The sequence below is a fragment of the Peromyscus leucopus genome, chromosome 19 (assembly GCF_004664715.2).
Source record: "Peromyscus leucopus breed LL Stock chromosome 19, UCI_PerLeu_2.1, whole genome shotgun sequence".
Taxonomy (NCBI): Eukaryota; Metazoa; Chordata; class Mammalia; order Rodentia; family Cricetidae; genus Peromyscus; species Peromyscus leucopus.
The window spans coordinates 62,297,480-62,313,369 of record NC_051079.1 but is presented as its reverse complement, the minus strand read 5'-3'; the positions used below and the strand labels follow the sequence as shown (position 1 = coordinate 62,313,369).

Below are 15,890 nucleotides of genomic sequence, written 5' to 3'. Positions count from 1 at the left end.
TACCTCATGCCTATCTCAGGATGGGCTTGGCTTTGTGGAAGCCACAGTTGGTAACATCTGGTTGCTGCAAGGTAAGGCAAGTTGCCTCCCCCCTCTCTCCCCCAACCCCCCGCCACCCTCATCCTCTTCCAGACCCCAAGATGTGTGCTGGAGGTCCCTCAGCAGCACCTTACCGATCATAGGTTGTAACAGGCCCTCTGCGATTTTAATGAGCTGCTGATAGATCTGAATGGAAAGGTCGCTTAGCACCTGCCGATATTCAGTGAGGTCAAAGTTCTTGAGACAGTGCTCATTCTGCTTTGGAGTGTTCTGCGTCATGAAGCCCTGCAGAGGAAGAATGTGCAGTAATAAGCTTCTGGGGGCTCCTGGGTTCCGTACACCTTCTGGGACTTGGGCCACCTTAACAACTGCCTATTTGCAGGGCTTCCCTATGTGTAATGCTCTAGAAAACACGAGGCCTTTGGGATGGCCCTGGACATTCAAGGTAGTGGACATCTCATGACAGACAAGTCAGAACTGTGTAAATAAAAAGGCCTATATCATTTAGACCTTCAAAATAAAGTGAGTTCCATATATTGAATACCCAAAGCCAGAAAAACAAATTAATAAAGGAGGGTCCCATGCTTTCTGAATGTTTATCTGGCTATACAAGGCCCTACAGGAATATGGCACAGGCCAGGCTCTGCGTGTAGGAGACTCCTAGGAACTCTAGCTCACCAGTCACCAGATGAGTGGGTGGTACTCTTGCCCTACTGTGGTAGGATGGACAGGTAATCTGGGATAAGTGCTAATATCCAAAGGGCTCCTGTGACCTCGGTCCTCTTACTGTTATCTTTTTTTGTTTTGAGACGGTCTTGCTATATCGTCCAGGCTGTCTTTAAACTTGTGGTGTTCTTACCACAGCCTCCCAGTTGCTGGGATTGAAGGCACATGCTGCAGAGCCTAGCTCCAATGTCCTTTTTATTCAGGCTAAGAGGGATCAACAGCAGCCAAAAAGATCAGGACTGTCAAAGAGGCAGCCACGACCCCCAACCTCTTGCCCTCACCTCAAATGACGAAGCGACTTCTAACAATGGGCAAAAGTAGGAGCGACGTGGTGGCTGCTGAGAGTCGGGACCTTTCGTTCTTGTTTTTTAGCTACACAGACCTAGTTACACTGTGGTTCAAATCTTGTCTCCAAGAGCAGACGTGCTTAGGGAATCCAAAGCACCCCAAAATGCACGTAGATAAAGTGGGGTCCACTTTGGGGCACTTTGCTCACCACTTACCTCATCCCCACTGTACTGCTTCAGACAGTGGAGGAAGCGGCAGGTGTTGGACAACCAGAATGATGTCATCTCAAAGTCGTCATTGTGCTTCTGTGAAGAGAAAAGCACACCAGTGGCCCTGAGTCAAGTGTCTCCCATTGGCTGACATATATCTCCGGTGCCTCTCTTTCCATGTTTCCTGTGTTGCCCAGCATGCCTGGGCAGCCCCGATGTATGCAGTCCACTTCCCAGGCACAGAGAGGATTCCCTTTGCAGAGATTTGCTGTTCCTCCACTCCCTGAGATGGTACCCAGACAGAACCATTCCCTGGTCTCCTGACGAGTGGTGCATACACCTGAACACATGGGAAGAACAGGCTGTCTCCCAGAGCAGAAGAATGTGGAGCTGAGTGGCACAAATGAAGCTTAGGCCCAGCAGCCCCGGACTCTAGTCTAGTCTAAACCTTGCTCTGGCCAACCCGGATTCTGACCTACCAGCTGCCCAACACAAGGCGTGCTAGGAAGCACAGCACTGAAATACACTAGTATCCCACTGACCTAGAAGTCGGATGCTCAGTGGCAATAAACTAAGTGAGCAAGGCTGCTTAGCAACCCACATACAACTCGATCTGTCCAGGTTGTGCATTACACACACCCACGGACTTCTCAGAGCCCGTCCTGTAACACACCACCCTTATTTAAGTGCAAGGACTATGAGCTACGACAACAGAACAAGGCTGACCACACAAGCTATGGGCTGGAGGGGGCTAATGTAGCTCAGAGCTGTAGAAGGTCTCTCTAAGGAAGTGATGTTTGCAGTCCTCGGCTGCCTTAGACTCCTGCTGGAGCTTATAAAAGAGGTCAAGGCTAGAGACACAGATTTGAGAGTGACCAGCCTAGGCATGCATGATACACTTCAGGGCAATTAGTAGATAACACTGCCTGGAGCCAGAGAGACAGAGAAGGTGAGGCAGCTGCTAAGGGCATGCAGCTAGAAGCTGAGGGCTAGCTTGCTCTCAAATCAAGATTACAGGCTCACTAGACCGGAAGAGGTGCTGGCCACGGTGCTCTTGAGGATGGCTGGCCTCCTTGGAATTAGCAGTGTTGGGGAAATCAGAAGACAGTCTATGATATAGGACTGTCACTGAGACGTCTGTCTCTAGAAGCTCCCTCCCACCACCTGACCCCAGCTCCTTTGAGAACACGCCTCACCACTAAACAGCTGCCACATGCATCTGGTGTCTCAAGGTGACATTCTTGAGCTGTTTTAACACCCCACTCTCGCCCTCCAGAGCAGTCCTGTTCTGGTCCAGGCTACCTCACCTAGTAAAATGATGACTGGCAGCTGCTGTCTCTCTGCAACCAACCTTGATGGTGTGTCCCAGTCCCTTGGAACGGTGAGAGAGAGTATGGCTTCCTGAACGTGGTTCAGAGACCATCCACCTCCCTAACATCTGTGCTAGCGGGCAGCCAGGTTTTCCTGTACAGACAGGTTCAGCAGTTGTGGGAGGCCCACGCTGGAGTCCTGGGTCTCCTGGCAGCTGCAGTCTTGAGCCTGCTCTGAGAACTGCTAGGCATCCCAGGTAATGTAACTGGTTCACTGGCTGAACACAGACCCAGAGAAGCGACGGAGGCGCTCGCTTTGCTCGGGCCGCCGGGAACCTCAGCTGTCTGCACAGGCTCGTTACCTACCTTGAGGACTTTCTTAATGCCGTTGATGGTGGAACTCAGCAGCGAGTGTACCTTGAGGTCGTCGTTGGTGTAATCTGCATGCCTGATGCACATGTAGAGGATGTATGCAGGCAGGCAGGGCACGGTACCCGACAGCATCTGGGGCTTCAGGTCTAACAGCAACAACAGGTGAGTTAGATCTAACTGGGCTAACACCCTGAATGTCAGAACCCTTGCCTCAAAGAGAAGTACTTGCAGTATTTCCCTGTAACTCACCCAGGAATCCACTGCTCACAGGCATTGGAAGAGGAATAAGACAGACTGTGGTAGTCTGAGACTATTATAGGCTCATGTATCTGAACACCTAGTCCTCAGCTGCTGGTGCTGTTGGGGGGGGGGATTATGGAACCTTTAGAAGATTGAACCTTGCTGGAGGAAGTGCATCCTTGAGGGTTTATGGCCTTGCCCTACTTCCTGCTTGCTCTCTCTGCTTCCTGCGTGCAGATGAAATGTGATCAGCCAGCTTCCTGTTGGGGTGCTGGTTGCTATGTCTTCCCTTGCCTTTATAGCCTCTATCGCTCCAGAACTGTAAGCCAAACAAACTCTTTTCTGAGTTGCTCTGGGTCACAGCAACAAGGTAACTAACGTGCACACTCATCCAGTTGGAGACACTGGTCAAAAAACAGAAGTATGGCCTGGCCGGATGTAATGACTCATGCCTTTAATTCCAGCACTCAGGAGGCCGAGGCAGGGGGATCTCTGTGTTTCTGAGGTCAGTCTGGTCTACATAGAGAGTTTCAGGTCAGTCAGGGCTACAAAGAGAAAGCTTGTTATAAAACAAAACAGAAGAACATATTACATTTCTAGGTGTTTGTATTATAGCAGTAAAATAAACAGGCCCTCCCTCAATGACTTCTCTACTCATGGAGGAAAGGGCCACAAGTTATAAACTCATGCCATGGTCCTCAGGAAGGGGCTTACAGCTAGAGGCAGGCTGTAGGGGGCTCATGCAATGAGGTGAGAACTCCACTTCTTGGCACCCGAGCTTCTGACTAGGCACAGTGGGTTCTTCAATACTGAAGATTACTATCAGGAGAATTTAGCAATATCATATCGTATAGCAAATCACGTTCCCAATGAGAGCCAGTTGGCCAAGGGCTGAGAAGGCTGGAACAACCTCTGGTGCACGGGTATGCTGTTCAGTTTTTTGTCACCTTATACAAGTGGGAAATTGAGAAAATGCCTCCATCGGAGTGGCCTGTAGGTGAGCCTGCAGGGCATTTTCTTGATTAGTGATTGATGTGGGAGGGTCCATCAGACTGGAGGTGGTGCCACCCTTGGGCAGGTGGTCCTGAATGGTGTAAGAAAGCAGGCTGAGTAAGCCACGGGGAGCAAGTCAGTAAGCAGGACCCTCCATGGCCTCTGCATCAGCTCCTGTTTCCAGATTTCTGCCTTGAGTTCTTTTTGTGATAGACTGTAAGTGGAATGGTCATGGTGTTATTATAGCCACAGAAGTCAAACTTAACAGTGGAGCTGCCAGTTTGGAACGATTTCCTGTCAGCACTTGCCCTGATGTCTCAAAGCTGAACTGGTCCAGCAGTCCGCTGCCACTCTGCTCAACATGTCCCTTTGTCCAGCTACTCTCGTCTCCCCTTTTCCCTGCCTTGGACTGTGACTCTACGAAGTCCATACTGATACTCAAGCTCCCTGGCCCTCCCTCCTAAGGCCTCTGGGAAGCTGTCAGATGGACTCTAGTATCCTGAGGGGCTAAGAAGCCAGGTTCAAAGCAATGAATAATGGCAAGAAACCAGGGCGTGGGAAGAAGGGTCTGGTGCCAGGTTAAGATGATGGGTGAGAAAGGGCCCAGCACCTCACTGTGGCTCTGTCTGTATCCCAGCTCTCAGCCTTCAGTCTCATTACCCAACCCAAACCAAACCCCAAATGCCTTCTGGGCTTGGAACTCACAAATGGGGAGGTCCCTCACCCTCTGCCTGGACCAGCAGGATCCTTAAGTCATCTGCCAAGGCCAATGAGAGTTGGGGTCAGGCTGGGCTGCAGGTATCTTCACCTGATAGACAGATTACTTCATTCTCTCAAATAACATCCTTCTAGTTAGTGTTAATTACAGGCCATAACACTCTGGATACATGGTTAACATTCTGGCATATTCTAGATTCTAGGCTATCGATTGGCTCTTCACTCTAATTAGAATGCCAGCAGTATTAATCCAGGAAAAAAAAATGCAGTTCAATAGGCCCACTCCCAATCTCTAACATCTTACTTCAAGCTTTCCCTATGTGCAGATTTTAAGCAGCTTGCCTTGCCTTGTGGTAGAACAGGCTCACTTCTGTTTCTTAGGCAGATGTTAGCATCTCATAGGATGGGGATTACAACTCTATTTTCTTCTCCTCTCTGAAGCAACTAGCCAGGGATGGGTTCCCTGTAAAGTGGTCCATCTCTGTATATGGGTGTCACCGAAAGGCAGACGATGATGTCCTCTCCCTTGGTATCTAGGTAGGAGGTGATCGCCTAGAGCCATCTAAGCATAAGAGCAGGAAGGGGTCCTTGACTTACACTTATTTAAGTCATTACATTTAGAGTCCTGTTTACTTATTCGGTTAGCTCTGATGTTGTCAACTTTGTGTTTCCTATTTACCAAAGAGTCACTGGAGCATGATAGTCACCAGCAAGCTAGTATAAATGCCCAAATCAAACGTCCGAAGGGCAATCACACGGAAGTCATGTTCTATTTCTCCTGTGCTCTTGGCCTAGGTGCAGTACTCGGTCGGCAGAGACCTCCCTGCCCTGGAGTGACTTCCTCTAGGGTAATGTTTACCTCCAGCTCTGACTCCTTGTGTGAGAAAGCCCTGCATTGCGTCCAGCTTCCTCCCTGGCTCCATTCCACATGCTGGGGGGTGGATGTGTGTGTGTGTGGGGTCAGGACACCAACCATTTGACAGATGGGGACACTATAGCACCATGGAGAAGAGGCAGTGGTATTAGACTACTAAAGAATCTTCCTTTTGCCCAACAGGACTCTTTTCTCTATGGATTCCCCCCCCCCCCCCCCCGCTCTGCAGGAAGCTGCTGGGCTGGGCTGGACAGAGCATAAAGGGGGGGGCGCGCTCTTGAAGGCAGACGAGGCTGAGACAGGAGAGGAAGGGGACCAGGGTCAGTGAGGAAAGTGGCCCCCAGGAGTCCTGTATCCATTCCTGAGGGTGGCATCCATTACTGGCCACAGAGAACTCTCTTGACACAAACCTCAACAACCTGTAAACATGACTCAGACCCCACCCCCAACTGAGCATCCTTGGAGAATGATCCCATGGGCTGGAGGCTCCCCTCTAACTTAACAGGGAAAACACTTCCCTTTCCAGAGCTGTGGGGGCTGGAAAGTGGGTAGCAGGTGTTCTAGTCCCGAGGACCAAGCTGGGTGGAGTTTGCCTTTCCTGGAGCTGCCGAAGCTGCTAGGCCACATAGTGAGCGTCTATCACTCACCCTGCTTCTCACAACTTTGGTGTTACAGTGTTAGTGTGAAGGTGTTGGATCCCCTGGAACAGGAGTACAGACAGCTGTGAGTTGCCATGTGGGTGCTGGGAATTGGATCCAGGTCCTCTGGAAGAGCAGCCAGTGCTCTTAACTGCTAAGCTATCTCTCCAGCCCAGTGTTAGAGGTTTTTTTTTTTAATCACCTTCTCATGTCACACATGAGAACACTGGTCGTCAACTACATGGCTAGCTTATATACAGGCTGTCGGATTCCAGAGGCCACACTCACCCATGCTGGATTGCACAGTACTAACAAACTGTAAATAGAAGGCGTTCGAATCCCTGACCCACGGTTTATCCCCTGTGTGACCTGAGACAGTTACTAGAATGATTTCAGCATTCCCCAAGATGAGGGTCAGGACTTGTATGGTGCCTACGGATATAGATGCTGGGAGTATTGAACAATCAGGGAGGGTGTGGCATTGGGCACAGGTGCTGACATGCTTGCACGGCGTGTCCTGCTATTGCCGATGCACATGGCCCACCCTCAACTTCCCCCGAGAAAGAAGGGTTGCAGCAGCCACCGCAGAGAAGCGTGGGTGGGTGTGAGCCACGCAGCCCCTGGCACAACAGGGGCCTCTCTTCCCTGCGCTGATGCAAGGCTACAGGGGTGGGGTTTTGGAAAAGCATCAGGGAAGCACAGCACAGCTGTAGATGGCGGCCATGAGGTGGAGGAGGGGGTTAAGAAGATCCGCAGGGGAGATGGGAGGGTTGGGGGGTGGTGGTGAATAGAGATGGGAGAGGAAGGAGGGCTGGCAGGTGGCATGCCACTGCAGATCCTGACCTGTCACCAGGTTCCGGATGAGGAGAGCCTCGTCCTCTTTGTGGTACTCCAGCATGCCTTGGAAGTCTTTCTCTTTGCGCTGGACTGTGACCTGTCTTGTGAGTTCATGGTGCCTCCTGTCACTCTGGGCCAATGCCTGGGCAGCTGAGTGGGAGAGAGAGAACAGAAACACGGTGAGAACATGCAGCCGAGTGCCTGCAGGAGGGGTGTCCGGGCTTGGGGATCATGCTCAGGGTACCGGAGCACCCATGCTCTATGAGCCTGTTCCTGCAGCCTGAACCCTCTCTGTCTGTGGGTCAAGGACTTCAGCCCTTGTGCTCTGGTCCACAGTGGACGAGAGGAGGAAAATCTCTGCAAGGGAAATAAATGGGTAGGGTTTGGGACCAGAGAAAATGTGAGAAGTAGTGGCAGCCACGTTCAGCCTGCCCTGCTGGCAAGCGCTTCTCTCCTCCTACCAAGCTGTAAGGAAGGTCCCCGAGTCTGGGAGGAGAGCCAGGCAGCCCTGTTCCACTCAGTTCCCTGTGCGGACCACAGCACTGCACTGGCCCTCAGGACACTATGATGGAACAGTTGTGGGCTGGCCAGGGGAGCAGGTGGCGCCAGTGGGGCAGGAACACTGTAGCTGCCCTCTAAATGGAGTGTGAGCCCATGTAGGCACAACTGCCTGGGAGGCATCTTAGTGGTACCCATCGGGGGTATCGAGGACTTGTTAAACTTCATGTAGACCTTTCCCCCGGCCCAGGAGAGGGTAGTAGATGCCAAATATTTATGCATGGCACACCCGGGCACCAACAGTGTGAGGGTGCTGTCACCAGCACAGGACAGATATGAAGCCCCCAGTTTTGCCCCCACCAGTCTGGCTGAGGAGGTGCATTTGTGTGTTTGCACAGAAAAACACTTGACAATGCAGCTCGGCCAGGTGCCAGGCCAGGAGTGTGCACCATGGGTGCCAGTGGAGGTGGAACACCGAGAAAGCCAAGCAGGAAGGAAGAAAGCAGGCCAGGACAGGGCTGGTCCATCAAAACATCCCCTAGAGCAGTGATTCTCTACCTTCCTAACGCTGTGTTCTCTACCTTCCCAATCATAAAATACTTCCGTGTCTGCTTCATAACTGTAATTTTGCTCCTGTTATGAATCGTAATGTAAATATCTGTATTTTCTGATGGTCTTAGGTGACCCCTGTGAAAGGGTCATATGACTCCCAAAGGGTTTGTGACCCACAGGTTGAGAACCACTGCCCTAGATGAATGGGAAAAGAGCTGGGCAAGTGATCCTGGTGGAAATTTGTAACCGGCTGGAGGGATGCTCTGTGTATGTGCATATGCATATATGTACACATACAGAGGAGCACCAGGTAAGAGCTGGGATTTTACTCTGCTGGCTATGGGGAGAGGGCCGACAGTGCTCTGAGCGGAGGCCCTGGGAAGCTACTGAGTCACCTGGGAACAGAGGACAAAGGTTGGTCCCAGGGTAGTCAGGGCACACACACACAGCCTGAATCATGGAGGAAGGTTAAGATAGGTCTTAAGGTTGATAGGTCTTCCGGACCTAGCAGCATGGAGAGGTTGGAAGCCGAGACACTTGGAAAATGACTACGCAAGGATCCAAAGATAAGAACCCTGTAGATGACGGAGGTGCACAGGGCACATGCAGGGAGACCGTCAGCTGAGAAAAGGTCACAAGCTGCCTGGTGTGGGCGGGCAGAGATGCCCCTGACGCTACAGAAGCAGCGGCTATACACTCGGTGATCAGTGGTGTGCCCAGAAGGCTGTGGCCTCAGGATAGCACAGGGCATGATTCCAGGCCTAGGGTGGTGGCTCTTGAGCTGAGGAAGAAGAGAGTCACCTGTGGCACGAGGGGCCAGAGGGGCTACAGGCAGGGTGGGACATGCTTGGAGAGCACAACAGTTAGCATTCCAGGAAAGAACATGCCCATGGCTTTAGGAAAGTGATTTAGCCTTCTGTCCGCCCCTCCCTCTGGGCTCGACTCCAAATTGAGAGTTTAATTGTGGCACGTGGTGAGAGCCCCAGGTCTTCGGGTCAAGGTGTTCTTTCACACCAGAAAGCCTCCAAGGGCAGGCACCACTGTGAATCTACCTGTCTCCACTCTTCCAGCCTGCAGAACCCGGCTCACACCTGCTCAAGCAGACTCCCTCCCTGCTGAGATGGGAATCCCTCCACAACAGGCACAGCCACAAGCCCCACAGGCTGGCCAAGTCAGCTCTGCCCCAGGTCCCTATACTCAGGCACACCCAGGCACAGTACCTTCTAAGTCCTGGACCTTCTTCATGTAAATCTTCAGCTGCTTTTTCAGCTTCCTCTCATTCTTCTCCAGCTTTTCTACCAACTCTTTAAAATCCTGAAAGCACAAGGGAGCAGCAGTGTGAGCAGGATGTGGCCCTCACACTGAAGGAAAGGGGAAACCCTTGCCAGGAGCACAGGGGCCCAAGGAGGCTAAGGAGCCCCACTCAGGTAAGGGCAGAAGGGCGGCCTCACACAGGCCCAGCACCTGCTCAGAATCCAGGAAGGACGATGAGTCAGAGTTCATTCTACCAGCAACAACAGGGTGAACTCCTCCCAGGGCGAATTCCTCCCATTGGGGCACTCGGGCGCCTTGTGGAATCCTAGGGCTCCCTAAGTCAAGCCTCCCCAGAGGACGCCCAGCCCAGGTGTCCAGGGGAGCGGCGGGCAGCACTCGGGGTGGAGGTGTGGTCATGTAGGGTCAGCAAGCCAAACAGGCTTCTGGGATGGGAAGCCAAACAGGACAGGGGCTGTGGCCTCAGTCGCTAGCAACTGTTGCCCGTGGAAGCAAGTCAGTCAGCCTACTGGGACCTAGAACAGTAAGCTGCCCAGGGAAGGACTTTGCGATCATTATCATCCCCACCACACTGGGCGGTGGCTCTTTGAGAAAGTGAGAGAGGGAAGGAGCCCTGCTTTCACCGTTAGAGCCAAGCCTAGGTAACCAGAGTGACGGAGAGAGGGGAAGCAGGCGGTTCATCCGGGACCTCTGAAACCTCTGGGGTGTGTGTATATTCTCACACTCCGGCCCTGTGCGTATTACAGGGTACAGAACCCAGGGCCAGGGAAACTTGTGCTAGGCAAGTAGTCCATCGCTGGTGCTCCACCTCCAAGAGGGAACCTTTGCCCTGGAGTCCAAGGATTTATTTTGTGTGTGTGTGTGTGTGTGTGTGTGTGTGTGTGTGTGTGTGTGTGTGTACGCTGTGTTTGCCCGTGTGAATGGGAGTGCAGGTGCCTGTGGGGGCCAGAGGATGGAGAGGGCCTTAAGGTAGGCCTGCAGAAGAGTGAGCTACAAGATGAATACCAGTGCTATGGGCTTTGCGGACAATTCTAACTGTAGGTGTTCGGAGGGACTTTATCTTCACTGAAAAGGGGAGGGGCTGGCCAGACGGCTCAGCCCTCAGAACCTACACGGTGGAGAGAACTGACTCCCAAGCTTTCCTCTACTGGCCACGTGTGTGTGCGGCAGGATTCCCCATGAATACATGAATAATAAATAGATAACACAAACCACAAAAAAAACCCTTCTCAGATGAGGGACATCTAAATGTTTGAGTAGTCCAAAGGACAGGGGTGATGGCACGCACAGCTGGGGAAGGAGAGGAAGAAAAGGAGGGGGGAGGGAGGGAAGGGTGTGGGGGGGAAGGAATGGGGGAGAACAGGTCAGAGACTGCAGGAAGCCGGTTGATACAAAGGACTTAAGTGTCTTGAATCTCTTTAGTCAAGATTCTTAGGGGACAAATAAGGTCTCCTGTTTTAGTCAGTGTTCTATTGCTGTGAAGAGACACCATGACCAAGGCATCTCTTCTGAAAGAAAACTTCTCATTGGAGGCTGGCTTACAGTTTCAGTCTTAACCCATTATCATCTAGGCAGAGAGCACGACAGCACACAGGCAGATGCTCGAGCAGTAGCTGAGAGCTACATCCTGATCCACAGGATGAGAGAGAGACTCTGGGCTTGGCATGGGCTTTGAAACCTCGAAGCCCACCCCCAGGGACACAATCCAACAAGTCTGCGCCTTCGAATCCTTTTAATCTTCTCAAGCACTGCCATTCCCTGGTGACTAAGCATTCAAATCTGTGAGTCTATGGGGGCCATTTCTTATTCCAACCACCACACCTGTGAGCCCTGGGGTTTATGATGGCCCCATCTCACCCTCAGGCACCCATCCTATCGACTAAGCCAATCCACCGAATGAGGAATGTTGCAGACCCAGTCAAGGCTGTGGTATTGCAACTGCCAGCTGATTCCCATGAAATGCGATGTTACTGAGTCCGGAAGACGAAAATGCGCTCGGGTCTCCCCATAATCGTTCTTCACAAACTTCCACAAAACTCGGGGGGATAATCAACAAATACCCTGACACCTGTGTGCAGATAAAACACCAGACGCCTCAACAAGGAAGGGTAAAGTCCAACAGTCAGGCTGCAGCCACTATTCTGTTTCGAGGCACAGGCTCCACAGCCAGCCTCCGCAAAGGAGCCTGGGAAAGGCATCTCTCCACTCGAATTGCTCGTGCAGATGCTGACAGCGACCCACGGTGCTGCATCCTGTCCGCCAGCTCTTCAGGTTAACAGCCTTCGTTTAAAAGGCCAGGGGGCCTTCTCCTAAGCAGAATCATATAAAGCTGTGCTCCCCACCCTTGCAGGACCCTGGACCCCCCCCCCCCCCCCCGGGAATCTCCAAAGCCTGAACTCAGCGCAACTCAGGATGAATTAAGACCAACACTAAAGCTGGCAAACTCCTGGAGCTGCTTTTGAGGCCCAAAGCCACAAAGGCCACAGTGATGGTGACTACAGGACCGAATTAACCTGAGAGAAGTCTTGGCATCGAAGGTTGACTGTGTCTGCAGACATCTCTAGAGGAGATGCGACCAGGACAATTACATCCTTACCCCACCCATAAGCCTCTCTGACCTCTTCAGCCAGAACTGCCCTAAATTCCTGGATGTTTAGCTCTTAAGGTTCCCAGCATGCTGTGTTGTGGTCAGCTGTATACACATGTCCTCCTCCTTGCCCAGTGCCCATGACTCATCTGCCAGCACAAAGCTGGCATGGATATTTGCTGACAATGGGGACATAAAACACAAACAGTCCTTAGAATGTGCTGCATGTTGGCTCTGCTTCTGGGTCATAGTTCCAGACCCTGTGCTACAAGTCTCCCAAAAGGTGGCAAACTGTAGTCTCCTTGTCTTCATAGACCCAGAACCTTACATGCCAAGGTTCACTACTCTGGCAGGTGGGCCCATGATACAGTCTTTCCTCTGCTCAAGGTGGGGCTGTCCACTGACTCTCCTGGGCTACAAGTGAGTACAGCAACTCTGTTATACAGTTCTCTTAGCTAGCTGGTCACCCACCATATCACATGTCCAGTGGCCCCCAGGAGGCATCGCCTGCAAATGCATTTTCTAGGTTATGTCCTTCACGTACTGGAAGCTGGCTCAACAACTTATTATTTGATTTTTAGATATATACAAAATAGGTTTCATGATGATGTTTTCATACATGCATATTATTGCCAACAACATGTACATTTCCGTGCACCAGGCCAATTGTCTATAGTGACAAGAGGACATATTATGGGAAAGAGGAGGAGGAATCATGTGTGAATCCAGTACCTTACCTCCTCTTGGGGTTGACCCGAACCCAGGCTGCCTGGTCCTAGGTGCAATGATGGCCCAGCTGGGATGGACTGGAAGTCCTGCTAGTGTGTGCCCTGCCAATCAGGCTTGGGTACTTCCTGCTGTTCCTTCAGACACTCCACCCCAGAAGACACGTGAACTCCATTTCCATTCTCCTCCATAAATCCTCTAGTCCAATTTTTTCTTTTTCTGTAATCTGTGCTGTTAATTCCATGGATAACCATGTTTTTATCAATATTGTCTTCCTTATGCTCTTCATTTTGTCTTCCTCCTGACCTGTAAGTTCTCCAGGGGACACACTCTCCCATCCTTCTAACATCTGCCATGACCACCAAAGATAGCCACCAATGATTTCTGTTCCCATCAAACGACAAGTACATCCCTACTACATCCGGCTGAGCTGTGAGATTTGTCTTGGTCACTAGCATGGGGCAGAAGTAATGTCATGCTGGTTCTGGGCACAGGCCTTTAGGAACCCTATGGCTCCTGTTTTCTTCTTCTTGGAAGCCAGTACCACATACAGCTTCTCAGGCTAGGCTAGGGAATGGACAGGGCACATGAGAGAGACCTCATGGAGGAAGACCCAAGTCCAGACACCAGCATGAAGCTACAGCAGATCTTCCAGCTCCATGTGGAGCATAGCCAAGCTGTCCCCATTGAGATCTGCCAGAATCCCTGACCTGGATGTGAACATTGCTATTTTAATAATCAAGTCCTATGCCATTTGTTTCAATTATCACTTGTCAACAGACAGGGGTTTTCTAAGTCTCTGTTCCTACTGCAGAGCTAAGGACATGAGCCTTGCCCTTCTGGCAGCTCCTGATCATATTCCACCTAGAAAGGATCCCAAGAGCTACAACCTACAAGGCATGGCCACTTACCAGGTTCTCATTGGTCAGTCGAGTTATCTCCTGCTGGACCCCAAACTCCACCTGGGCCTCTGGGGAGAGCAGCAGGGTCTGGCAGAAGGTCTGCTGCTGCTTGTCCATCTCCTCTTTCAGGGCCTCCACCTGCGCCTTGAGACGCTCCACCTCCTCCTCATGCTCCAGGCTCTGGGCCTGCAGCTGTGCCTCCAGTAACCTGCACCCGAGAGAGCAGCCAGGTCACCATGTGGCTGGGGTGGGCACCCACGGTGAGAGGTCACAGACAAATGCAGCGGGGAGCAGCCAAGCACATAGCAGGAGCGATCATACGGCCCCAGCAAGGAAGATGCAGCGGGGAGGTGGGTACCGACGGGCAAGCAAGCCAACTTGCCATCCTCTCAGATGACCAAAACCACAGCCAAAGGCACCCTTGGCTTTAGGCTTCTTTTATCACCCTCGTTTTTCCCCCTATGGGCACAGCCTACTGGGTTGGGATTGAGAGATCGTCTCCATGACAATAGACCAGTAACGCAGGTAAATGTCTCATAGTGTCCTTGAAATAGCGGCGTCAACATCTGCTCTAAAGTTTGTAAGAATTTCCTTGTATAGACAAAATACTGAAAAACAGAGCTCATTATATTAGTTTATTCTTCCTTCAGCAGATGCCTCTCTTTTTTTAAGAGGAAGAGCTATTGTTTTGCCTTTCCTTTCCACCCTTACTGTCCCACTTTACCTCATTTACTAATCATTTAAAATTTTCCCTCTGGTCTAAATGGCTAAGACGACTTGGGGGGACATGCCAGGAGAAACAAAGATCCAGAGGAAGCTTGGAGAGGCTCGGGAGGAGGCGCAGAGATTTCTGTCTAGAAGGCCAATGGTTCAAGGTCAGCGCCTGCCTGCTCTAGCAGGAACTTCAGCTTGGATCTGACCCTGGCATGGCCAGATGCAACAGGGGCGTCTCCTGGGACTTCAGTCACCTGACTTAGCTTTCTGATCTATTAGGCCACCTTCAGCAAAAAGGGACATGGTCGGTGGGTTCTGAGGACATGCTCACCCCTGTCTTTCCCTGGGATGTAGTAAAGTTTCTGCCCAGGGCAGTGCCCAGGGCTATCTCCTGGTGTCCAGATGGCAAGGAGTGGGTAGCCACCATGCCTTTGCTGTTCTGCTGGTTTGGGAGATAACTACCATAGAGAAGGGAGAGCAAGAGAGAAAGAGGACATCTGCTTTGTTGGCAGAAGCAGCCACATTTTAGGCAGCCAAGTCAGTTCTACAGGCCGGCATGTGTGAGGGCTTCTCAGCAAAGGGATACGAATGAAAGAGATGATGATGAAGGATTGCCTACCACCTCAGGCCTGCTACCAATGGAAACAACAGTAACCCGAGACTGGTAGATGATACTCTGGTAATGAAACTGGCATTTTTGATAGCACACAGTATTCAGACACCATTCAGCACTGGCTACAACAGACTAAAACTCCATCAGTGTAAGAGGTAAAGTTAACAGGAAGGAGGGCGTGGACCTTTTGGTTCTAGGGAGCTGTCTCAGAACCACTTTCTGACCTGCTGCGTGTCCCCTTGCTCGAATCTGCCTTACTCTCAAGTGGATTCAGCTCAGGGCTCTACGCCAGGAGTAAGATTCCCATCCAAGCATCCGGAAGATCTCCTGAAGCACGGACCTGTGTGCTATTTTCCAACGCATTCACTTGATTCTTCTTTGTACCACATCCAATCTCAAGACAGACATGAGGAGCGCCCTGGAAATGGGCGCGTCAATTCCTGCTCTAACAAACTTCTGACTGGCGAGACTCTGCCCTTGTTGAATAACCACCACAGAAAGCTAATGCTTCTGTACTTTCTACATACGTAAAGCTTCACCTGAGGTGATCCTCTTCCATCTGCCGAGCCTGTGTGGCAGGGCCTGCTCTGGTCCACCATTTGACAGTGAGGAACCCGACCACACCCCCTGCTCAGGTTATGGGGCCCAGCAAAGGATGCATCACTGGACTGTCATGTGGGAATCTCCATGATCTCACCACCAGCAGCATCAGGGAGAGGACCACATGACAGCTGAGGTATGGGCACACCCCAGTCACTGAGGGAGCCAGGCCTAGCACTCATT

The 15,890-nt window shown here is 51.5% G+C and overlaps 1 protein-coding gene across 1 annotated transcript in view; it reads right to left on the bottom strand.

The window, feature by feature from the left end:
• The window catches only part of Myo5b (myosin VB), a 303,407-nt gene that overhangs the window by 8,383 nt on the left and 279,134 nt on the right, over positions 1 to 15,890 (bottom strand). Inside the window, exons 37-42 of the mRNA XM_037196923.1 lie at positions 13,790 to 13,988; positions 9,514 to 9,607; positions 7,250 to 7,393; positions 2,939 to 3,090; positions 1,269 to 1,358; positions 174 to 324 (exon numbers count right to left, since the gene is read on the bottom strand). Of these exons, the coding sequence (XP_037052818.1) occupies positions 174 to 324; positions 1,269 to 1,358; positions 2,939 to 3,090; positions 7,250 to 7,393; positions 9,514 to 9,607; positions 13,790 to 13,988 (830 nt within the window). The remainder of the gene's footprint in view (positions 1 to 173; positions 325 to 1,268; positions 1,359 to 2,938; positions 3,091 to 7,249; positions 7,394 to 9,513; positions 9,608 to 13,789; positions 13,989 to 15,890) is intronic.